At 45.9% G+C, this 24,886-nt stretch overlaps 1 protein-coding gene across 1 annotated transcript in view; it reads left to right on the top strand.

The window, feature by feature from the left end:
* The window catches only part of Asap1 (ArfGAP with SH3 domain, ankyrin repeat and PH domain 1), a 334,607-nt gene that overhangs the window by 282,406 nt on the left and 27,315 nt on the right, over nucleotides 1–24,886 (top strand). Inside the window, exons 17-25 of the mRNA XM_045143889.1 lie at nucleotides 3,843–4,006; nucleotides 5,971–6,104; nucleotides 8,515–8,606; nucleotides 12,917–13,103; nucleotides 13,397–13,482; nucleotides 15,890–16,005; nucleotides 16,119–16,186; nucleotides 18,416–18,523; nucleotides 20,908–21,136. Of these exons, the coding sequence (XP_044999824.1) occupies nucleotides 3,843–4,006; nucleotides 5,971–6,104; nucleotides 8,515–8,606; nucleotides 12,917–13,103; nucleotides 13,397–13,482; nucleotides 15,890–16,005; nucleotides 16,119–16,186; nucleotides 18,416–18,523; nucleotides 20,908–21,136 (1,184 nt within the window). The remainder of the gene's footprint in view (nucleotides 1–3,842; nucleotides 4,007–5,970; nucleotides 6,105–8,514; nucleotides 8,607–12,916; nucleotides 13,104–13,396; nucleotides 13,483–15,889; nucleotides 16,006–16,118; nucleotides 16,187–18,415; nucleotides 18,524–20,907; nucleotides 21,137–24,886) is intronic.

Below are 24,886 nucleotides of genomic sequence, written 5' to 3' on the forward strand. Positions count from 1 at the left end.
TGGGCTGACCCTGGCAGCTCACATTTTGTACTTGACATCTCTGGGGGCCGTGGGGGAGGAGCCTTCATTGTGAGTGATGCAGGGTAACAGTCACGCACAGAGAAAGCACAGACACCCAAGGAGAGCCAACACCAGGTTTGTATTGCAGCAGCTCCCCTGCACCCCTGAGTTTCTGTCCTGTATGAAAGTGCCCAGGGGAATTGCAGCAGTCTTTTCCTCACTGAGGGGCAGCTCGCAGCACGGGTGCATGTCTGAAGTCCAGCGTCTTCTCAGCTCGGCTCAGCTCTGCCGTCAGTGACATTGGTCCCGCAGCCGACACTCTGGCCTCAGTCTTCTCAGCCCGAGGCATCTGAGTCAGTGGGGATCACAAGTCTCACTGCAAGACTAAGCTTGACAATAAAGTACGGGAGCCTCCTGGCACAGGGGCAGCTGCCTTTTTTTTTTGCCTTGCTAAAACTCAAGGTGCATTTCAAAGTATGAAAATACAGTCATGCATTTTATCATTCTTTGTTTGGTGCACCTGTTACTTAAAATAATTCAAGTTTAAAATATCATGGACTATGGCTATAGCTGTGTCAGTTAGTAGAGTGTTTGCCTAGCCTGGACAAATCCTCAAGTTCAACCTCCAGTGTGGTGCCATACACATAAAATCCCACCATGCCTATTTTTAGATAGAGGGGGCTTGAGGTAGGGTCTTGCTATATCCTAGACTGACCTGGAACTCACTCTATAATCCCAGGCTGGCCTCAGACTGACTATGCTCCTCCTGCTTCTGTCTCCTGAATGTTGGGATCAAAGGCATGTGCCACCATGCCTGGCCCTAGCATGCCTTTAGGCCCAGATGGAGGCAGAGCAAGTTTAAGGCCAACCTGGGCTTAAACCTGAGACCCTGACGCAAATATATGTGTGTATATGTATGTGTGTTTGTGACATGTAATGTTCTAAATTTAGGTTTTATGTTTATAACTATACACATACATCAATATGTAGCATATATAACAATATAAAGTGTGTTAGTATAATTAATTAGCATATTAATGTATATCTATAGTAACTTTGATTATTGACCCTTTTAAAATGTAGCCATTTCACTCTATCAAAAATTTTCTCTAGAAAATTGTCCTTTGTTTATTTTTTGATTATCATGACAAAGTCATCTTTTAAAAAAATCATGCCAGGCATGATAGCTCACATCTTTAATCACAGCACTTGGGAAGCAGAGGTAAGAGGATCGCTGTGAGCTTGAGTCCAGCCTAGAACTAGAGTGAGTTCAGGTCAGACTGGGCTTGTGTGACACCCTTCCTGAGGTGCGAGGTGGGGAGGCTAGGCATGGCGGCACACGCCTAGAATCCCAGCACTCAGGAGGTGGAGGTAGGAGGATCACTGAGTTTGAGGCCATCCGGACACTGCATAGTGAATTCCAGTCAGCCTTGGCTAGAGTGAGACCATACCTCAAAAAAAAAAAAAAAGTAAAAAGAAATCATGAGCCCAGGGCAAATAGGCAAGAGTGTATAATGATGGGAACTATGAAATTGTAGGCCACAGAACTTTTCCATCTTCCTCATCTTGAGCTATCTTAACCCCTTATGGAGGCTCTTGGGGGATTCTGTTTCTGAAGTTGTGAGCGCTGTGCACATTGGAGATACTTGTGCATACCAGGTAGCCAGATGCCGAAGTGCCCAAGAACAGTAAAATAGAGACTGGCATCAAGGTGTGGAATGCAGAGAGAGGCCCAAGTGATGATGTGGTCATTAGTCCCTTGAGTCCAGTTCCTTGAATTGTTTTTAACAGAACAATCTGTACTTTCTAACTTAAGACTAAATAATAGAACAATCAGTATTTTAAAATGTATGAGATACCCCGCCCATTCCTAGACTTTCGGTTCTGAAGGGTTCTGTTTTCTACCTACCTCACAGTAGAAAATGAAGCTGGACAGAAGTTTGTCACTGCGCTGGCGGTGAGCGCCGCCTAGGGCCAAAGGCGTGACTGCAACCGCAAATCCACTCAGTGTGGGTTGTTGTCGCCACTTGTTCTAACCCCTGTGGAGCGTGCTTTGTTCACATCCACTTCCTTCTAAGGTACCAAGACACAGCAGACTCCCCATTCCTAGCCTCTCTGTTATCACTTAAGACCAAACAGTAGCCGTCCACGTTCCCACGCGATGAGACAAAAGCAATGGCTTGGCAATGTTTTTATTTTCTCTTTGAAAAGTAAATTTGGACTTTTTCTCTTCTTGCACAAACTCATTTAAGATTTGGAAAATTACATGAGAACACAGTCATATAATCTCCTATCACTTCTTGCCTAGAGAAAATCTCTCAGAAACGAACAGTAACATTTTTTAAAAAAAATATTTATTTATTTGAGTGTGAGAGAGAGAATAGACGCTCCAGGGCTACAAGCAAACTCCAGACACATACACCACCTTGTGCATCTGGTTATATGAGTCCTGAAGAATCAAACCTGGGTCCTTCGGCTTTGCAGGCAAGTGCCCCAAATGCTAAGCCATTTCTCCAGCCCAAGCAGTAGCATTTTAATGACGTTTCTTTTCCCCCCGAGACAAAAGTGTTACTGCTGCTGAGCTGTTCTTTGTCAGTATTTCATGTTCTATCATCAGCACCCTGTCATTGGGCTTTGTGGTTTTGCGCACAGCCTGGTTGCCAGGGCTTGTTTTGTTTGGTATGCACATGGCCTTGCTGCTGATCACATAGGCTTCTGGATTAGTGCCTTACCTCTTCACGGACAAAACACCTGTCAGAAGAAATTTAGAATAGGCTTATCTTGGCTCATGGCTCACAGGGACATTCTCTTGAGGGAAAGACAGGGAGGCTGGAGCATTGTCTGGTCATGTGAACTTGCTGTGTGGCTTAAGTGGGTATCACCTTCAAGCCCTGCGCCTCACCCAGCAGCAAGCCACTTCTATTAGCTAGGCCCCATGTGTAAAAGGTTCTACAAGATAGTACCACCAGCTCAGAGCAAGTATTCAAAATGAGCCTGTGGGGACATTTCAGATTCAAGCCATAACCACTGCCTTCTTTATTCCATATTATAAATGCCATTATACTAACAAGCTAGTATGGCCCTTTCAGAAGTATAAGCTTAAGGCTGCTAATGAAATAGTCCTCATTTTCACTTTCAAATGTCCCTGTAGACATGGGCTTCTAGAGAGGTGGTGCCTTCTGCTGAAATGCTCCTCCTCCTTCTCCTCCATTTCTCTCCACTTCTTTCTCACCCTAGCTTTGGGATGCTCCCTTCCTGAGTCCCTTTTTCTGAAAGGCCCTTTATTTTATCCACATAGAGCACCTGTGCATTCCTGCATATTCATGTAAGTCCTTGGCAACATTGGTTTTTAACTTTTCTCTTCATCCAGACATCTCTCTCATTTTTTCCCCATGTTGCTTTTCTTCATTTTTTCAGCAGTGAGGCTTGAACACAGTGCCCAACCCTATTCCTTAACTCTCTTTTTCCTTCGGGTTAGTTTCTGTCATTTTTCCTCTCTGTTCATTAATATTGTGGGAAGGCAATTTTCTTTTTTTTTTTTTTTTAATTATTTCTTGGGAAGAGCGAGCAAGAAAGAATGAGAATGAATGAGCCTACCAGGTCCTCCAGCCACTGTAGACGAACTCCAGGTGCATGTGCCACCTTATGAATCTGGCTTACATGGGTACTGGGGAATTGAACATGAGTCCTTAGGTTTCGCAGGCAAGTGTCTTAACCACCAAGCCATCTCCCCAGACTGGGAATTCTCTTTGGAAAGTTACTGATGAATGACTTTTTTATGGCGGCAGAAAATAATGCCATACCCTGATGAAAGCCTCTTTCCTTCGGTGTTCTGACCACAGGTGGATATCAGTGTTGACGAATAGCAAAGAGGAGGCCCTGACCATGGCCTTCCGTGGCGAGCAGAGCACAGGAGAAAACAGCTTGGAGGATCTGACGAAAGCCATCATCGAAGATGTCCAGCGACTCCCTGGGAATGATGTGTGCTGTGACTGTGGCTCTTCAGGTACGCATCCCCATGTTCACACTGGATTGCTCCGTATCCTCTCTCTCTGTAGAGTCTCAAATGAGCAGGTTACTTAAAAGCTGTACCTCTTAGGGACACTCTCAGCCCACACATCACGAATTCCCGGCATGCACTTTTCCTTAGCTGGGCGGCTCTTACCCAGAAAGCTCCCCAGCTATTTGTTGAGGCATCTCCTGCTGCAGTGTTGCATACACCCTGAGCACCATGGCAGAGGACACAATGTGGTGTCCGAGTTCTAAGTCACGAATGTGCCACTAACCTGGTGGCTTCGGCTATCTTTACTATGTGAATAATAGTCATGTGTCCTGCTGATGTAAGCGCCTCAGAAAGCAGGGTGTATGGACCAGCTGACCTTGGACACATGGAACCCTGCTGAGCCCTTGTGCCAGAGCGGCTCAGTCTGGCCTTCTCTGAGAGTTCTGTTTTCACCTAGGAAGGCATTGGTAGTAGCTAACACATATCAAATGTCCACTGTGCAGAAGACTGTGCCAGATGCCTGTATATGTGATTACATCAAATCCTCACTCAAAAGTTCTGTAAGATACTCATACTTCATCTCACAGTTGATAATGCTGGTACTCAGAGAAGTCCAGGGGTTTGCTTGAGGTCACAGTGTAAATTTTGTCAGGCTAAGAAGTGAACCCTGGGCGTTACCTGCTAGGCAAGTACTCTACATTGAGATTCAGCCCCACAGACCCGATGTTATTAAGCACGATGGACTAATTGTTTTACTCATGACACTGGACTAAACCACATAAGATGCCTTTACAATTCGGAGAAGTCTCAGGTTGTCTGCCATTTTCAGGTATGTATGTGTTATGGTGATTCACACAGTGTAAGGAAATGGCAGACCAATCAAAAAAAATTACAGAGGATCCTCAAAATTTTAGGGACATAAAAATAATTGTTCTCACTTGAAGAGTGCAGAGAAAAAGCTGTAGCATGCTGACAGAAACATTTACTGTGCAGAATTTACAGCTGTCATTCTCAGAAAGAGTGTATGGAGAAGCCATGATCAGGAGTGATGGGTCAGAGCCACTGGTAACTTGAAGGCTGCTGATGCCATAGAATCCAGTTTCCTGTTGCAGTGCTTAATAAGCCTTCAACTCCGTCGTAAAGGATGGCAGGGCCATCAAGGGAACCCCTGGCACAGGCCTAGGGATGTACCACAGGGTCTCTTAAAAGAAATATGAAGCAAGCCGGGCGTGGTGGCTCACACCTTTCATCCCAGCACTCAGGAGACAGAGGTAGGAGGATCACTACAAGTTCAATGCCACCCCGACACTACAGCGTGAATACCAGGTCAGTCTGAGCTAGAGTGAGACCCTACCTTGAAAAGAACTTGAGAGAGAGAGGAGGGCCCTCCAGATGCATATACCCCTTGTGCGACATTGTGCACTTGCATCACTGGGCACCTGGCTACGTGGGACTGGAGATTCAAGCATGAGTTCTTAGGCTTCATAGGCAAGCTCCTTAACCACTAAGCCACCTCTCTGGCCCTTGATTTTGATTTTTAATTCAATATTAAAGGAAAACTTACTGTAGCCCCTGGGCTAAACCCCAAGCATTTGTTTCTTAGTTAGCTCTTTCCCTTGTGACAATCCTTTTTTAAAAATTATTTTTGTTATTTTTATTTATTTATTAAGAGCGACAGAGAAAGAGGCACATAAAGAGAGGGAGAGAGAATGGTTGTACCGCCAGGGCCTCCAGTCACTGCAAACAAACTCCAGACACGTGCACCCCCTTGTGCATCTGGCTAACATGGGTCCCGGGGAATCGAGCCTCAAACCAGGATCTTTAGGCTCCACAGGCAAGCGCTTAACCACTAAGCCATCTCTCCAGCCCCCTTGTGACAATTCTTAACAAGTTTTACACACTTAGTTTCCTCTGTAGTTGATGCCCTTGAATGAGAGATCTTTTGTTTCATTAATTCTCTTTTACAGAACCCACGTGGCTTTCAACCAATCTGGGTATTTTGACCTGTATAGAATGTTCCGGAATCCATAGAGAAATGGGGGTTCATATTTCTCGAATTCAGTCTTTGGAATTAGACAAATTAGGAACTTCTGAACTCTTGGTAAGTCTTGACCTGTACTTTGGAAGAGACGTTCAAGTTTATTGTCCCAAATGTATTTAACATGTTACTCCAGGGTTTTTGGTTTCTTCTAAGAACAAGGAATTCTTATTTCTAAACGTCATGAGTTTGCATGAGAAGTTGCAGTTTCACTTCTGAGATACATAAGTGTTTCTGTTTCTTGATTGAAGAAAGGGTGGTTAGTACTGAAACTGACTCCTCTTTTTGACCCATCTTCAGCTTTTTCTTAGGAAGTAGTTCTAATGTAAGTCACTACAGTGGCAGTTAAAACCATGTATAGGCTACCTCGCATTCTGTTACTAGAACTGATGCCCAAAATGATGTTTTCAGCTTAATTTTTACTGTGTGTATATTTGTGCAAATGCACATACATTTAGAATGGCCTGTTAAAGATCATTACTAGACCAATTTGCTCCTTAACCCATAACTTCTGTATATGGTTAGGGAATAAACTTATTGACATTGTGGTGATGACCCTTATAATTTCGGAGTAGTGGGCTGTGAACACTTAAGCTTTTCTTTAACTTGACATTCCTGTCCAGTTTGGAGCCCTCGTCAGGTCCTTGTTAAACGGCTTCCTGTGACACCTGTGGCCACCATTCTTGCCTTGCCGAGTTTTCTTTTTTAATTTTTTTTTTTTATTTGAGAGCTACAGACACAGAAAGACAGATAGAGGAAGAGAGAGAAAATGGGTGTGCCAGGGCTTCCAGCCTCTGCAAACGAACTCCAGATGCATGCGCCCCCTTGTGCATCTGGCTAACGTGGGACCTGGGGAACCGAGCCTCGAACTGGGGTCCTTAGGCTTCACAGGCAAGCGCTTAACCACTAAGCCATCTCTCCAGCCCGCCTTGCATAGTTTTAACTGGTACACATGAGAGTCTTTGCACTAAGTGCGATTATTTTTAAATATTTATTGTCTTGAGAGAGAGCAGGTGAGCATGAATATGCCAGGGCCTCTTGCCACTGCAAACTCCAGATACATGCATGACTTTGCATCTGGCTTGATGTGGGTACCAGAGAATCGAACCTAGGCCAGCAGATTTTGCAAACAAATGCCTTTAGCTACTGAGTTATCTCCCCAGCCCCAAGTGTATTTTTAAGTGAAATAGAACTTCTTAGATAAGAAGGTCTAGCTTGAAGAATGAATGAACTAGAGCTCAGGAAATCTAGCTTACCATTAGCCTGGTCTGGGCAAAACCAAACAAAAGATTAAGGCAGTTAGTAGCCCAGCCACAGCCCTTCCCATCTGAGCACCCATTGAACAAGGACATGTCTCATGTCACATGAGCCTTTTCATTTAGAATAAAGCTAGAAATCACACTGCCTATTCCACTTCAGGGTTATAAAGAAAAGGTGTAAGCCTCATAATACCTGGAACACATTCTCCTTATGGCGTCAGGCCGCGTCCTTGTCCAGTTTGATGTCTAGAGTTGGAGAAGTCCACGTTCACACACCCGTTGTGCAGTGAACCAGGATAACACCCACCTGGTTGTGTGGAAGGTTCCCAGGCTTTGCGTTGATCTTGGAATTGTGCCGGTGACGAAAGGCCCTTCAGGACAGGTTTCTTGGAAAAGTTCTGAGCCCAGAGGCAAACTCGAGGTTTTCTCTGGTGCCACCCACAGTGTCTTAATCTATTCCCAAATTGGAAGTGATCCTGCTTCTTTCCTGCCCACAGAAAGTAAGTTGGCTCCATATAAAGAGGGCACATGCATGTTGGGGCTTGAGAAGGTGTCGCTGTCTTAGGAGCTTGTACTACACTACGGCAGAGCCACTTTGCCTGGCCTCCCATGGCTCATGACATTGTCGAATTGGCTCCTTTTCTCTGGGGACATTTCTCACGTGGGCATAACTTCTTGTCATTGACCCCACTAGATCATGAACACTTCCGGGCAGTGGGAACATGGTTACCCATTTCAGCCCCTCAGCTCAGGGCTCATTGCCTGCCATGTAATCAGTGCTTAGTAATTTCTCTTAACCAGGTGAGTGAATGGCATGTATCCTGAATCATATGAAGGAAAAATACATATAAAGAAATCTCAAAGGCTGGAGAGATGGCTTAGCGGTTAAGCACTTGCCTGTGAAGCCTAAGACCCTGGTTCAAGGCTTGATTCCCTAGGACCCATGATATCCAGATGCACAAGGGGTGCATGCCTCTAGAGTTTGTTTGCAGTGGCTGGAAGCCCTGGTCCGCCCATTTTCTCCCCACCCCTCCCTCTCTCTCTCTCTCTCTCTCTCTCTTTCTCTATCTTTCTCTTTCTCTGTGTTACTCTCAAATAAATAAATAAAAATGAACAAAAAAAAATTTTTTTAAAGAAATCTCAAAAGCAAAATAAGAGGAAACCTTTAACTAACAGGAGAGAGCTTACTATATTGTGTTTTGTTTATATTACAGCTGGCCAAGAATGTAGGAAACAATAGTTTTAATGATATTATGGAAGCAAACTTACCCAGCCCTTCACCAAAACCTACTCCTTCAAGTGATATGTAAGTATTTCTGCTATATTGAATACCATTCTACAATCTTCTTCTGTCCCTTCCCTTAAAAATAGTGGTTGCAATGTGTTTTCCTATTCTCAGGGAAAAGCAGGTTGAAATATTTCTAGAGTACAAGAGAGGCTTTACAATAACAATAACACCCTCACCTAGGTAGTTACGGCTAAGCACTGCTCTGTAGAGTGCAGATCTGTCAGTCATATTCTGTTATGGTAAATAAGACATGCAAAGCAATAGAGAGCTCTATCAGACTGGCAAAAATCCAAATGCTTAACCACCCACTCAGCCAGTCTGTGGGGAAACAGACATTCTGTGTGATATGGTACCAGTGATAATACAAATAGAATAGTTTAAAAAACAAATCAAATTTATCTACCAAAATTATAAATCTAGTAACCCTTCTGGGCATTTATAGAAAAAAATAGATAAGGCATCGAAGGAGATGGTTGATGGTATATCCAGCAATGGAACATTATTCAGAAAAAAATAAAAATGAAACTTTGTGTGTACTGATGTGAGGAAAGCCTCAGGGTTATTTTAAAAGTAAAATACTGGCTTTGAAGAAGGAAAAAGACACATACCACACACTTCTTGGTCTAGACTCACTATCCACTCAAAAGCTAAATTTTGGACATATTTTCTGATACCTCACTATCGACTGTTCAGACTCAGAAAGCACATATTTGCATATACAAGTGTGTTAGTTTTTGTATCACAGTGACAAAATATCTGAGAAGAACTAAAGGAGGTAAGACTGAGAGGTTTCAGTCATTCTAGCTAGGATGGCAAGGCTGACTAACGTGGTGGGTGAGAGCCACTTACCTTATGGAGCCAGGAAGCAGAGAGCGAGCAGGAATGGGCCAAGGACAAGGTCTAACCTTCAGAGAAGCCCAAAGTAAACTGCCAGTCCCTACTTCTAACAGTCCTTTCAGCCAACAACCAGTGGATGGGTCACTGGGAAGTCAGCACCCTCCAGATCCAGTCAGCAGCATGCTGCTTTGAGCAGCATCGTAGCTAAAGATCAGACCTTCAGCACATAAGCCCGTGGGGAGCGGAACGTACCCAAACCTTAATACTACATATGCACACTTCAGTTTGTGCAAAGAAGCTGTGAAAACACAGGAAGTTCATAAAAGTGAGTTGTTTGGTAGGAACAAGTATGAGGTGTCTCCATTATTACTTTCGTTTTTAAGATATGTAAATCTAATAAGCAAAGAGCTTTACTTGAATTTATAACTAAATTTTGGGGCTGAGAATGTAGTTAAATGGTAGAGCATATGAAAAACCCTGGGTTCCATTCTAATTTAAAAAAAAAGAAAGAAAACTGGGAGGGAAGGAGCTAGGAATCACACCCAGGGCCTTCAGCATGCTAAGAACACTACCACTGAGCTCCACTCCAGCCTGCAACTATGATGGCCTCAGTGGAAAGGTTGTAATTCTAACACAAGAGTTGAAGAATGTGGTATAAAGGAAGAAGGCTATGAAATAGACACCAGCCTATGTTTGGCCAATTCTCGTTGGATACTAAATTTGCCAAAGTATTAAAATTATTTTAGGGCATATTCAGTGTGAAATTAAGTAAAGTTTTCCAGAAAGCCTCTTAGCAATGGTCTTTTCATGAATTCTGCAAATGCTTACTGCTTGCTGTAGTGGGGAAACATACTACATGTCCATCGTGGCATCAGGGTGTCCTGTGGGCTATGCCCTTCCTTTTGGCACACCTGGCCTTCATCTGCTGGGTTCCAGTTTCATTTCACCCAAGTTGTGGCCATAAGATTGTTTCGAGGGCTGGAGAGATGGCTTAGCGGTTAAGCACTTGCCTGTGAAGCCTAAGGACCCCGGTTCGAGGCTCGGTTCCCCAGGTCCCACGTTAGCCAGATGCACAAGGGGCACACGCGTCTGGAGTTCGTTTGCAGAGGCTGGAAGCCCTGGCGCGCCCATTCTCTCTCTCTCCCTCTACCTGTCTTTCTCTCTGTGTCTGTCTCTCTCAAATAAATAAATAAGTAAATAAATTAAAAAAAAAAAAGATTGTTTCGAGACAGTCCCAAAAGCCCTCTGAATGGAGGCTAGAAGGGAGCAGGGAGAGACTGAGTTACCCCTAGCTGAGAACCAGTGAGTGAAAAATAGTCATTAAAAATTGAATTTAGGGTTAGCTGGGCACAGTAGTGCACGCCTTTAATCCCAGCACTCAGGAGGCAGAGGTAGGAGGATTGCCATGAGTTCAAGGACAGCTTGAGACAACATAGGGAATTCCATATCAGCCTGGGCTAGAGTGAGACCCTACCTCGAAAAACCAAAAAAATCAGTAAAATAAAATATAAATAGAATTCAGGGTTGAGGAGATGGCTTAGTGTGGTGGTTGGGGTGCTTGCCTGCAAACCCTAAGGACCCATGTTCAACTCCTGAGATCCCACAAAAGCCAGAGCACGAGGTGACACGTGCAAGGTTGTACATGCACATAAGGGAGTGCACGTGTCTGCAGTTCGATTGCAGTGTCTGGGGCCCCTGATTCACCAGTTCATTCCCCCTCGCTCATACAGGTGTGTGCCACCGTGCCCAGAGGGGGAAAATAGAGCTCTGCTTCATGCTTAAAATAAAACTTCCAAAACATCCTACAACCTGCAAAGTCCCATGTGATCTGGCCCCGCCTCCCTTTTGCATGGCTTCTCCTACTGATAGGCCTCTTGTTTAGTTCTCTGCAATGCTGTCTGTCCACACAGCCAAGCCCTTCTTGCCTTGGTGCCCTCACAGCTCCTGCTCCAGCTGCTGTTCTGCTCTGGCCCAGGCCTACTCTTCAGACCTGCCAGATTTCCACCGCCCTGCCTCTAACAATTGTCTCACTTTCTTGTTTCTATTTTCTGCATTCCACTCCACAATCAGAGTGTCTCAGAATGACAGAACTCTATTTTGTGTCTGACTGTATCTTTAGCGCCTAAAACAAGAATTACTGAATGAGCTGGCATGGTGCTTCAGATCCGTATTCACAGGTACTTGGAAGGCCCAAATTTGCGCCCACATGTTTGAGGACAGTTCCTCCCTCTCCATCCCTCCCTTCCTCCCCCTCTCTCTCTCTTTCTTTCTCTCTCTCTCTTTCTCTCTCTCTCTCTCTCTCTCTCTCTCACACACACACACACACACCCACACAGAAATTGTTCAATGAGAGCTGCCCATAGCCACTTTCTGGTTTAAGACCCTTAATCCTTACTGTGACCCCAAGAGGTAGATGAGGTTCTTTTCTTTTTTCCCCAATAAGGAAACAACAGGTAACGTACCTCAAGGAAGTAGCACAGAGAGACTAGAACTCCACATTCTAACTCTGAACTCCTTCCTAAAGCAAGGCCATTAAGATTTGGGCCTGCGTGTTTAGAGATCTGGTGTGGGTATACACACCCACAGTGGGTGTGTACTCAAGCAGGACTGTTGAAGCAGCTCCGACTTGACTTGTTCTTGGGCGTCTCTGGCAGGGTAACATGGGAACACCATGGCCAAGCAAAACTGCCTCCACATCAGGTTGTGTCACCCATGCCTGCCATTTCCCACGCTTTCCCTCTATACTTCCACACCATGATTCAGGACCCATCTGCTTGGCCTTTGCAATGTCCGCCTTTGCCCTAAGACTGGGGTACCTGGAGGCCGTGATTGACATGTAATATGTTTCCCCACCACAGCAAGCAGTCAGCATTTGTGGAATTCATGAAAAGACCATTGCTAAGAGGCTTTCTGGGAAACTTTACAGAAGAATAAGGTCATTCTCATAAAATTTTAAAATCTTAATTGGTCTTTCAAGGTTTTTTTAACTTTTTTAATGCTTTTAATTTCTTTATATACTCACATGTCTGATTTTGAAGTATTTAATAGTATATTTTAAAATGGGAGAAAAATCAGCTATGATCTTTATGTATTTTCTAGCCTGCATATATCAGTAAGTTTATATTGGTTTCTTTATTCTTGGTCTAAAATCTGGTTGTTTTTTTTTTAAACATTTTTTTAAACATTTTTATTTATTATTTATTTACAAGCAGAGGCAGAACTAGGCAGAGAGAGGGCCGTGCACAGCCTCAGCCTGCAGACGACCTCCAGATGCTGTGTTACTGTGCGGCTTGCTTTACATCAGTACTAAGGAAGTGGACCCCAGCCATCAGGCCTTAACAAAAGATAGTGCTCTCTCCATCTCTGTTTTGTTTTAAAGAAGTGCATCTTGATTAAAATAGCTAGTCTTAAAAGAGAAATGTTTCTTTGGAAAATGTAAAATTTTCTTGGAAAATAGAAACTGTTTGGTCGTTTTTTTGTTTCTATTGTAGGACTGTCCGAAAAGAGTACATCACTGCGAAGTATGTGGACCACAGGTTCTCAAGGAAAACCTGCTCCTCTTCATCAGCGAAGCTCAATGAATTGCTCGAGGCCGTCAAGTCCAGGGATTTACTTGCACTAATACAAGTCTATGCAGAGGGCGTGGAGCTAATGGAGCCGCTGCTGGAACCTGGACAGGTAAGGCCCCATTAAGCCCAACAGGGATAAAAACAATAATAATAAAAGATTAGCACAGCCTGGTGGTATACGTCTATAATCCGAGCACTTGGGATGAAGTTCAAGGCCAGCATAAACCACCTGGTGAGTCTGCCTCTGAAAAAGAAAAAGAAACAGGTCTAAATGAGCATCCGTGATCAAGAGAACCAGAGGGTAGACGGGAATGAATAGTCTTCCTAATCCCTGTTGTCACTGAAGCGACTCGTGGCACAGAACCCACGATCCCCACGTTTCTGCCCACCCCTCCTTTCTAGGAGCTCGGGGAGACCGCTCTGCATCTTGCTGTCCGAACCGCAGACCACACATCTCTCCATTTGGTTGACTTCCTTGTACAAAACTGGTATGGATTTTGTTTTCTCCTTTGAATTAACTGAATATGACATACAGGTTAGCACAAACCAGTCCAGAAAGCCAGATGAGCTTTTAAGGGTTTTCAGGCCTTGAGAGCTCAAGTTGCAATGCTCGTCTCTGCCATTGTGGTACCAAAGTAGCCACAAACAGTATGCAAGTAAGTGATTGTTAATGTATGCCAATAAAAGTTTATTTGTACAAACAAGATATGGACCACGTATGGCCTACTGGCTATAGTTGGCTGATCTGTAGTCTCAGTAAATGTAAAATCCTATCTTTGTTCAAAAGACTGCTACACGAGGAAAGCTTAAAAGTTGGAGTACTTAATAGCTCAGGTCATCCAGATTTGAGAGTTTTCATTTTTCATAACTTTTAGGAAGCAAAGGGTAGGTCACGTGAGGGGCATAACTGGTAGAAGTATAGTGATAACACAGAGATTTGTCCTTGTGGATTCATGCTGGTCGGTTCTGCAAGCAGCCGGCCACGAGAAGAGCTGAGCTCATCCAGAGGAGAGTGGTCAAAGACAGGGAAGTCAAACCGTCATTCAAAGAATGGTGCATGGGTGCCAGGCGTGGTGGCTCACACCTTAATCCCAGCACTTGTGAGGCTGAGGTTGGAAGATTGCCATGAGTTTGAGGACAGCCTAAGACTACATAGTAAATTCCAGACCAGCCAGGTTAGAGCAAAATCCTACCTCAAAAACAAGAAAAAAAAAAAAAAGAAAAGAAACCTGGAGTGATGGCTCAACAGTTAAAGTACATGCTTAGTTCTCAGTACCCACATAAAGCCAGATGCATGAAGTGGTTCATATGTCTGGAATGCGTTTGCAGCATCAAGAGGCCCTGGTACACCCATGTTTGCTTGCTTCCTCTCCCTCTCCTGTCTCATAAATAATAAAATATTGTTAAAATGCAGTGTTGCATAAACATAGCCAGACCGAGAGGAAGTCCAGACCTCTTCCTAGGAGGTAATAGAGCACAGTGGTTTGGAGCATTGAGGTCCAGAGAGACTGGCTGTCTGTGTTCAAATCTTCATTCTGTCACCCTCATGTTGTTGATTGTGAGAGCAAGCCACATTCCTTTATAGTCTTCATCTGTCAAATAGAACCTGTTTATACAACCTGGTGAGGTAGGTGTGAAGATTAAATGAGGGACTGCAGTAAAAGCTCAGAGACAGTGTCCTGTCTTAGGCCCTCATTGCTGGCCATCACTGTGTACTAATAGACTCAGGTGGAATGCTCGAAACCTCACAGTTTCCCAGTTTATGTGATCAAGAAGTGGTTCTACAGTTTGACTCGGTGCACACATGGTGAAGCCGCTGGGAGGCTGAGGCAGAAGAATTATAAGTTCAAGGCCAGCCTGTGCTCCATAGAGCCAGGTTTGACCCTGGCTCAAACAAAAGGGGGGAGGGATAAATTGTTACAGGGCTGGGAATAAAGCTTAGTTAGTACAGTGCAAGGCCCCAGTACAGAAAGAAAGAAATAACCAAAAGGCAGACATGTCTGTAATCTCAGCACTTGGGAGGCAGCGGCAAGATGATCAGGAGTTGAAGGTCTGCCTTTTACATAGTGAGTTTGAGGCCAGTCTGGGATTGGCTATGTGAAACCCTATCTTTAAAAAAAAAAAAAAAAGTAGAGTGGATAAGTGATTTTAGTATTTCTCTATTCATCTATAATTTTGTGTTTTGGTTTTTTGGGTTTTTTCCTAATACGTGTGTGTGTGTGTGTGTGTGTGTGTGTGTGTGTGTGTGTGTGTGTGTGTGTGTGTAGATGCCATAGTCCACGTGTTAGAGGACTAAGGACAACCTCAGGATGTTTACCTTCTCCCTGGTTTTTCCCACTTTGTGTGTGCCAGTCAGCTGACCACAGGTGTCCTGATTCTGCCAGCTCCTCCTCCCACTGCTGTGGGCAGGCCGTAATCATGCTCCTGTGCTTTGCATCTGACTTTATGTGGGTACTAGGGAATCGAACTTGGGCCAGCAGGCATGCAAACAAGCACTGCTGACTACTAAGCCATCTCCTGAGGGTCCATTTTCACTCTTTGAGGCATTAAGTTACCCACAGTCAATCATAGTCTAAAATGCTAAATAGAAAATTCCAGAAATAAACAATTTGTACATTTTAAATAGCTTTCATTGCAGCCTATTGCTAAAGTTATTCTGTTTTACTATTACTTACTGCTGTTCATCTCTTTCTAAGCCTGCCTCCTTGTTTGTCCAGGAGTAGTATCCACTCTGTCAGATACAGAAAACTGTACGTGCAGAGCTGCATACTGTTTGTGCTTCAGACAGCTGCAGAATTTTCCAGAATATACACCCTATAGATAAAAGGAGCTGCTGTCAGGTTGCTTTGAGTTGCAGACAAGGGCGTGCTTCCTAACAGCGCTGTGATTTTTCAGTGGGAACCTGGATAAGCAGACGTCGGTGGGCAATACCGCGCTGCACTACTGCAGCATGCACAGCAAGCCTGAGTGTCTGAAGCTGCTGCTCAGAAGCAAGCCCACCGTGGGCATCGGTGAGACTGCTGAGGGCCCAAGGCCTTCACACTGGCACTTGCATGTCACATTGTCATTTGGTTACTGTTCCTCCCCTAGATAACTAAGCCAGTCTGTTTGTACACTGTTTCAGTTAACCAAAACGGGGAAACGGCCTTGGACATAGCAAAGAGACTAAAAGCTACCCAGTGTGAAGATCTGGTGAGTGAAAATGAAATGAGGCATTTATTGGACATGCTCAGCCTTAAAAATGTTACTGAGAGAGACTAGAATTGTAGCTAAAAGAAACAAATTCTCTTTATTGTTGCCTAAAGAGGTTCAGACAAGCTCTAAGCTGCATTTGAAAAGGTGATCCGATGATATTGGTCATACACGTGTCTTTTTTAAGCACAGTTGTGACATTGAAGCTGAGAGGCCTTTGAAAGGTACTGTTGCTGAGTGGAATTGTGGAGTGAGGTCATGCTTTTTCTATGCCAGACTAATAGCCCACAGTAAAAAATTAATGTAGGAAATCACTTCCAAAGCAGGGCCCGCTGCAGCGGTTTTGGAGTGTTACGCACTCTCCCAGCCGCCCCTCCTCCGGTGAGCACTCCCACTTTGACCCTTGGTTCTTGCTTAATGACCGGAACCTTCACACTAGCAGGACGCTCCCGCCAGTCGCAGTCTGTTCTCCGTTGCTGGGAACATAATAGGCTAGTCACGCAGGTTTGTTTTAACTCACGGTTCTGGGTGGAGAGACCGCAGACGTCTGGTGGCCTTCTCACTGTCACTGGGCATCCCGTCATAGGACACGGAAGGACATGTGTATTCATTCTCCAACACACTCCTTCTGCAGCAGGGTCCCATCATGAGGCCTCCCCTCTGAGGACTTCATCCAATGCAGGTCACTTCCCAAAGGTCCCGCTTCTCAACCCCATATTCAGTGAAGCTTCCGCCGCCTTAGTCCCTCTTTAACATGATGGGCCAGGTGTGGTGGTACACATCTGTAATCCACACATTTAGGAGGCTGAAGTAGGAGGATCACATGTTTGAGACCAGCCTGGGCTGCTGTTGGGGAGTGGGATGGGGAGATACACTTTTATTAATCTTGTGATAGGTTGCCAAATAAGAGCTGTGCTCCTTGTCCTCCATGCCTTTCCCACCTCCCTGCTTGCCCCCTCTGCCCGCAGTATCCCACTTGCATTTCACATGCGTCCTGTTACACTCCACACCTCCGTTCCTTGAAGCTTCTTTTCCCTCTCATGGTCTCCTTTCTACTTTCAAAATTTTAAATATGCACTTCCGAGGACAGCCCACATAACACGTGAGAGGTAGGAAGTTACGTTCCCTTGAGTTTCTGCCAAGTGCCAGGTTCCAGGCCTCGTGGCAGTTGTCTCTTCCTGTTTGGGGCGGTCACTGTCACTGTTCTGTGTCTCGTTTGGTTATTGTTTATTTTTTTTTTTGAGCCAGTATCTGTGTATGATGAAAGGAGTTGGGGGAGGGGAGCTAATTAATTAGTTAATTAATCAATTTGAATAACACTGACCTCAAACTCTCCATCTACCTGTCTCAACCATCATGCTTGGCTGGTTTTTTCTTCCTAAAAGAAACCATTCAGACAGGTGTTCTTACCCACATAGCAAGAATGGAGGACCACAGATTGTCTAAAATTTTAAAGGTCTACCTCCTTATCTTGATAGACTGTTGATTTTATTTTCCAACAAGGAGTGTGCAGTTCTGGTATTTGTTTGACTAACATTAAGAAGTGTGTGGCAGTGCATGTCTGTAACCCCAGCACTGGGGTGGTGGAGACGGGGGATCCTCAGACTTGCTGGTCAGCTCTTCTATCTGAATTGGTGAGCTCTGGGCTCCTGTCTCAAAAACATAAGCTGAAGCCGGGCGTGGTGGCACACACCTTTAATCCCAGCACTCGGGAGGCAGAGGTAGCACAATTGCCCTGAGTTGGAGGCCAGCCTGAGACTACAGAGTGAATTCCAGGTCAGCCTGGGTTAGAGTGAGACCCTACCTCGAAACAACAAAAAAAAAAAAAAAAAAAAATAGCTGAAGAGCAGTTGAGAGTCACACCAAAACCCTGAGCCCTGGCCTCTACAGGCACATGTATGTGCACATGCATACAGATATGCAGACACACACACACTATATATATGTGCAAGAAAAAGAAGAGGTAGATTTTAATTTCAGAGAAAAGCTGCAGAGAATCCTAAGGGTTCTTCCTGCAGTTCTTAGTGATCCCTGAACCTGTCTTGTAGCCCTCCAGCCTGTCCACACGCCAGTCTCTTGCCCTCTTTGGAACCAGGAGTGGGGTGGGACTTGCTCATGTTTATAATGGAGGAATACTGAACACTCTCATTCAGTGGTATGCACATGTTTGTATAATGGAGGAATATTGAGCATTCTCATTCAGTGGTATGCACTTGCTATTTCTTGCAGCTTTCCCAAGCTAAATCTGGAAAGTTCAACCCACACGTTCACGTAGAATATGAGTGGAATCTTCGACAGGAGGAGATGGATGAAAGTGACGACGATCTGGATGACAAAGTGAGTGTGAAGGGTGTCCTGAGTCTCCTGCCCTCCTCACATTTCTGTGCTTTGTGGACAAGAGACACTCTGAGAGAGAGAAGATAGGTGGATTTTTGGCTTTATGACTTGATATACCAAGACTATAGTTGCTGCTTAGTCTTTGACTCCTATTGGGTACCAGTTCACAGCTGTCCTATCAGGGTTCTCCACAGAAACAGAATGGACGGGAGAGAAAGAGAAGCTCATGTGAAAAAACTGACTCATGGGATTGTAGGCCTTGCAGACCAACCGAATAGGCTGAAAATGCCAGCAGGAGTTGACGTGGCCTCATTAAGGCTGACTGACTGAGGGCCACACTCATGATGGAGGACAGTCTGAAACCTCCCTATGTGAATGGTAATCACACCTGTAAAAAAATTCCAAAGGAGGGGCCCTGGAGGGATGGCTTAGTGGTTAAGGCACTTGTCTACAAAGCCAAAAGACCCAGGTTTGACTCCCTAGGACCCACATTAACCAGATGCACAAGGGGCCGCATGTGTCTGGAGTTTGCAGTGGCTTAAAGCCCTGGCGTGCCCATTCTCTCCCCCTCTTTCCCTCTCTCTCTCTCTCTCTCTCTCTCTCTCTCTTTCTCTCTCTCTCTCTTTCTCTCAAATAAATAAATAAAAATAAATAAATTCCAAGGAGAGCCAGGTGTGGTGATATACACCATTAACCCTAGCTCTTGGGATGCAGAGGTAGGATCACATTGAGGTCAAGGCCAGCCTGAGACTACATAGTGAATTCCAGGTCAGCCTGGGCTAGAGCAAGACCCTACCTCAAAAAAAGAAAGAAAGAAGAAATTCAAGTACTAGGAAAATGGCTCAGTGGTTAAAGGTGCTTGCCTGCAAAGCCCGCTGGCCCTGGTTTAATGTTCTTGTACTCATGGAAAGCCAGATGCAGAGTGGCGCATGCGTTTGGAGTTTGTTGGCAGTGATGAGAGGCCCTCCTGCGCCCAGATTCATATTCTCTCCCCACCCACTTTCTCCTTCCAAGTTCCTGTACAGAGCCGCGTCTCCATTGTAAGATAGGACTGGGACTCTGCTGTTAGTTAAGTTCTCAATGTAAAATCAACCATCTAAACAAGTAATTAGTAAATACTGACATCACATATAGGGATCTTAAACATGGGCTAAACTTGGCTAAGTGTTTTACTAATGTTTTCTCAAACCGTCTTTACTGAAACTCATAAGGGTATGGTTATTGTCCCCATTTTATGGAAGAGAAAACTTACAAGGGAAAGTGGCATCTTGTCTGAAGTCTGATAGTTGGTAAATCCCATCTCTACGGGTAAGCCCAGGTCTGACTTTCACCGGCAAAAGTCCGTGTGTTTACCATCGGGCATTATGTAGGTGCCAGTCAGGGTGTAAGGAACGCACGGACAGAGGTGACCTAAAGCCACTTACCACTTCAGAAAGAGAAATGATTGTTCCATGTCATGACTGACGTGGTGACAGTGTGAGGGAATTCTAAGCAGTCAAGAAGGCCAAGCCACTCCTTAGTCTTGGTGAGCCCGACAAGTTGCCCTGGAGATGAGTCTCTCGGAGAAGTGGACAGTGGCCAGGTAAGAATGGAGAGGACTGCACTGGCTCAGGAAGGGAGAAAAGGCTGCAGTCCTGGTGGAACCCAGATGTCTGAGCAATGGTGAGACCATGTGTGAGGAGTATCCTCCAGAGAAGGAGAGGACTTTGCAGGCCTGGCCTTTGGTCCAAGTTGGCAGAGGTTTATTACCAGAAGGGCAAGGTTTCCTGCAGGCTCTGGCTAGTGTGGACAGGGCTGTGTTGAGAGATAGGAAACAGGGCTATTCTGAAGGGCTAGTGCTGAAATGAGACTTCATTAGGAATGGGCCGTACATGAGAGACAGGGAGGTGAGAGAGAAGAGAGAACTTCACTAGGAACAGGCTGGAGGGCCCTCCTGAGCGCCAGTGCAGGGCATTGGCGCTCCTTACGACACGCACTTGGTGTCCAGGCACCAGAGGCCCTCCTCGAGCTGCTGGAAACAGTTCTCAGTAAAGGAGCACACAGGACAGCCAGAGCCAGTGTGGCAGAGGTAACGACCAAGATCGTACGTTACAGCATGGAGCACAGAAGGGAGTCTGTGACACGGCATAAGAACATGGAAAGGCTGTATGAATGAGGCAGTGGTGTCCTTACATGGAAAGTACCTGTTCAATAAAGGTTGAATCTGTGATCTTACATGGTGGTGAGATGTGGAAAATAGTGCAATGTGCTCCCTTCAGCGTGCTTGCCATTGCTGTGAAATTCTGGGGGGTTAATACAGAGAGCCACAGGAACCCAGGTGGCCTTACCCCACCTCAACGAGAGTGAGTGGGCATCGCCTCACCCACCTTTGTTTCATCCACCAGCCAAGCCCCGTCAAGAAAGAGCGCTCGCCCAGACCCCAGAGCTTTTGCCACTCCTCCAGCATCTCGCCGCAGGACAAGCTGTCGCTGCCGGGGTTCGGCACTCCGCGGGACAAGCAGCGGCTCTCCTACGGCGCCTTCACCAACCAGATCTTCGTCTCCACAAGTACAGACTCGCCTACATCGCCCACCACAGAGGCGCCCCCACTGCCTCCCAGGAACGCTGGGAAAGGTATGGACTCAGGTGGGGCTTTGAGACGCCATCAGACGTGCTGGTCTACACTGGAGGGCAGAGTGTGGGCACATCATCAGGGACAGCTTGGCATAGGGACCTTGCCTCCTGCTAGGCACCACTCCAGGACAGGTAGTATTAGTTAGGGGCACTGTACATTCTATGTCTATCTCGTGCTAATCCCACAGTGGTCCTATCAATTGTGTGGGTTTCACAGAAGAGGAAAGTAAAGCTCAGAGAGAAAGTGACTTTCCCAAGCTCACACAGCCAGTAAGCAGTAGGGATGAGATGCTTTCTAAGCCATGTGGCCCTGAACCTGGGCTCTGGGCGTCATGGGTGGAATCTCGGGTCACCAATGAGCTGCCTCTACTAAATGTGCTGGTGGTCAGTGTGCCGCTGGCTCTGAAACATCTGCCTCACAGGAGCCCTGAGCCCAGCTCCTCTCATCCACGGTCTCCAAACAAGGTGCTAGTTACTTCTGTCTTACAGATGGGAGATTGGGGCTCAGAGATGTTGCCTGACTGCCTAGGGTTCCCATGGACTGTGGCTCCTAAGCCAGGTCCTATATCCTAAAACCCATGCTCTTGTACTCTTGGATGGGATGACTGCCTGGAGAGGACTCCTGCCGATGGTTGTGTCATGACACTGTGCGTCGTCAGATCCCTCCACAGACCTGGCACCTCAGGACAGTGGTCCAGTATCCCAGAGCCACAAAACATTAGTCTTGGGACCTCTTCCCAGTGTGCCCAGTGTTTCCACCTGTGGAGGAGCAGGTTAAGGCACAGAAATGCCATCACCAGGGGTTATTCTAGCCAGGGGCACAGCTAAGACATGCCTAAAGCTAAAGCTTCCACTTGGTGTCTGCCAGTGAGTGCAAGTGCGGGGCTCTCCCAGCATGCTTAGTCTGTGTGAGCACAGGCTTCCTTCGCTCCCGGGACACATGGCGGGCCTACGGAATCACAATGGAGCTGCTTTTTTTTGGCAAATGTGAGCTTTTCAAAACAGTGATTTTTCACAGTTTATTCTCCATTGAAATCACATTATTAATGGAAGCTGTGTTCTTAGGGAGATCCAAATGGCCTTACAGATCATAAAGTAATGGAGAAAGTTACAATAAGGCTTTGATATGAAAACTCTCATTGAAGCCGGGCGTGGTGGCGCACGCCTTTAATGCCAGCATTCGGGAGGCAGAGGTAGGAGGATCGCCATGAGTTCGAGGCCACCCTGAGACTCCATAGTGAATTCCAGGTCAGCCTGGGCTACAGTGCAACCTTACCTCGAAAAACCAAAAAAATGAAAAAATAAAAAAAAAAAGTTCTCCTTGAAGATGAAAGTGTCCCTAACAGCAATAGCACATGCAAGCCACGGGCAGAGCGAGTGGCCCGTGCCCTCGTCTCTGTGGTGGGCCAGTGCACTCTTCCTAACCCTGCCGAGTCTGGCTACACGTCCGTAGTGTGTTACCCCCGCACTGCTCCCCGCTCCGGGAAACCACGTGCCCTAGCAGGACAGCCATCTGCTAAGAGCAGAGATGTTCTTTCTGTACCCTGAAGAGGACAGAGAGGACTGGGGATGTAGCTCAGTCAGTAACGTGCCTGTTTCATAAGCATGAGGTCCTGAGTTCAATCTCTAGTACCCATGTATTTTGCCAAGCCTGGAGGTAGATGGCATTCTGAGGATGTCACCCAAAGTTGTCCTCAGGCCTCCACATACACATTCACTCAGGCACCCCCCACACACATGTAAAAACTATTGGCCATATTCATGAAAACACAATAAATCTGTATTCAAAGAAAAAATTTTTTAAAGGATAGAGAAGAACCTCCAGACCTAACAAAACAATGGAAGGGCTTCATGTGCCCCGTTTGAGGTCACCAGCAGGTCATCTTGACAGGCATGGCCGCACCTGTTCAGAGAGGCTCCATGTCCTTGAGAATCTGGATAAACTGACACCGGAATCCTAGCACCAGCCGACTCCACCCCTCTGCCTCCCATTCCCGTCTGCAATTTTATCTCAGAGGAACAGAGAAACCCATAAAGACCTCCATCCAGCTCAGTGCCAGGCGTCGTTCCTGCCTTGAGTAAATTCTGTGTAGCTCCTTCCCCATGACCCAGGAGACTGAGACTCGAGTTTATCTAATGATTCAGTTGCTGAAACAAGAGCTTAGTGACTTGGCCATAGCAACCCTGGCTAAGGACAGACTGCCTTTCCCTCCCTTTGTCAAATTAAGGCCACGCATGAAAGTAGAAACCTCTCCCTGCTGACAGAGCATTCCCCGTCTGTCCAAAGCGACATTATATTCAGATATTTGGCCTGTCTGTTGTTGAGACAGAGAAGCAGCCATTCATGATGGCTCCAGGGGACTAAACTGTGGCTGTCCTTGGCTGGTTCAGCTCACATGCCCTTACATGTGGAAAGCTGGTTGTGTTTGGAATGGAGTTCTTAGAATCCACAGTTAAAGGTCAGCTGACACTCTGCTTACAGAGATACTTCTGTTTTCTGGGCCCAATGTGTTGGGTTGGGGTTTTTTCCCCCCCCCCCCACTTCTTCCTGCTAACCATCTGCATGAGAACAAAGCTTTTTCAGATCACTCTTTGTCCACAGCTAGGGAAGCCGTGTCTCTGTTTGCAGCAGAAGTCATCTCCACAATCTCCACAGCCACAGAGTTCGAGGATCTGAAGGGATGATGGTTTCTTGTAGCAGAAACAGACACTCATGACAGAGTTCCCACAAATAAGAGGAGTAGAAAACACAGCAGCAGAATTCTTCTGAGCCTAGCTCAGGAACAGTTCCAAAACCTCTCCATCTGTCTCATCAAGACTCAGGGAAGTATGACCTGAATTACCATCAGCAAAGCCCCTTGCATCTTAGCAGCCATTCCTGCCTCACCTGAGCTCAGCAAGCCTTATGACTCAGCCAGTTTGATGCTAACAGCTTTTGGTGGGAGCTCCAGAAAGATAATGTGAGCCTGCAAATCCAAGTGGGCAGACATTTCTCACTAAGGACCAGCACCTCTCCTGCCCCATGCACCCTAAAAGTGCTACAGGCTTGCTGTGATTTATTTTTAATATTTAGATTAAAGTATTACAGAACCTGGACTTTTCGAGCTATCAGAGTGCTGACATGCTCACATGGTCTGCATTTTATTACATAAACAAGGCACCTGAGCTTAGAAAGGTTAAGGAACATACCATGAGGTCACATGATGCTGAAGTAGGAGAGAAGACTGAAAGATACCTTAGGGTCTGACCAGATCTCCCAGGTTCTTTTCTTTGTCGAGTAAGATAGTCCCTCTTTCTGTTGCCCTCCACATGGGGTTATCATCAAAATCCATTGAGACAATACAGAGAGATTTTGGAGAATGCAAACCAATGCTTCAAAAGACTTCTATTAGGATTATTAGGCTACAACTGCAGCTGTTTCTAGAATGTAGAATGGGCACCAACCTCACTGCATGTCTCCCATAGTCACCATTATGCAGACTACCTCACATAAGCTCTGGCCTCAGTCTGAGGAAACAGCAGACCACAGAAAGGCAGCATGTCCCTGGCATACTGAGAACCACAGTGGATGCTGTTGATGAAGGCGTGGTGCCAGACGCAGCCTTCGCCCTCACTCATCAGAGAGCATAACTGACAGTAAGACACACTCTGAGGTGACTCTCTCGGGCCGGACCAGGGCTGCCCAGGCAGATAGGGAATCCCGGAGCGCTTTTCAAACTTCGCCTTCTCTTCCAAGACGCTAGCGTTTCT

Source organism: Jaculus jaculus, chromosome 2 (genome assembly GCF_020740685.1).
Source record: "Jaculus jaculus isolate mJacJac1 chromosome 2, mJacJac1.mat.Y.cur, whole genome shotgun sequence".
NCBI classification, from domain to species: domain Eukaryota; kingdom Metazoa; phylum Chordata; class Mammalia; order Rodentia; family Dipodidae; genus Jaculus; species Jaculus jaculus.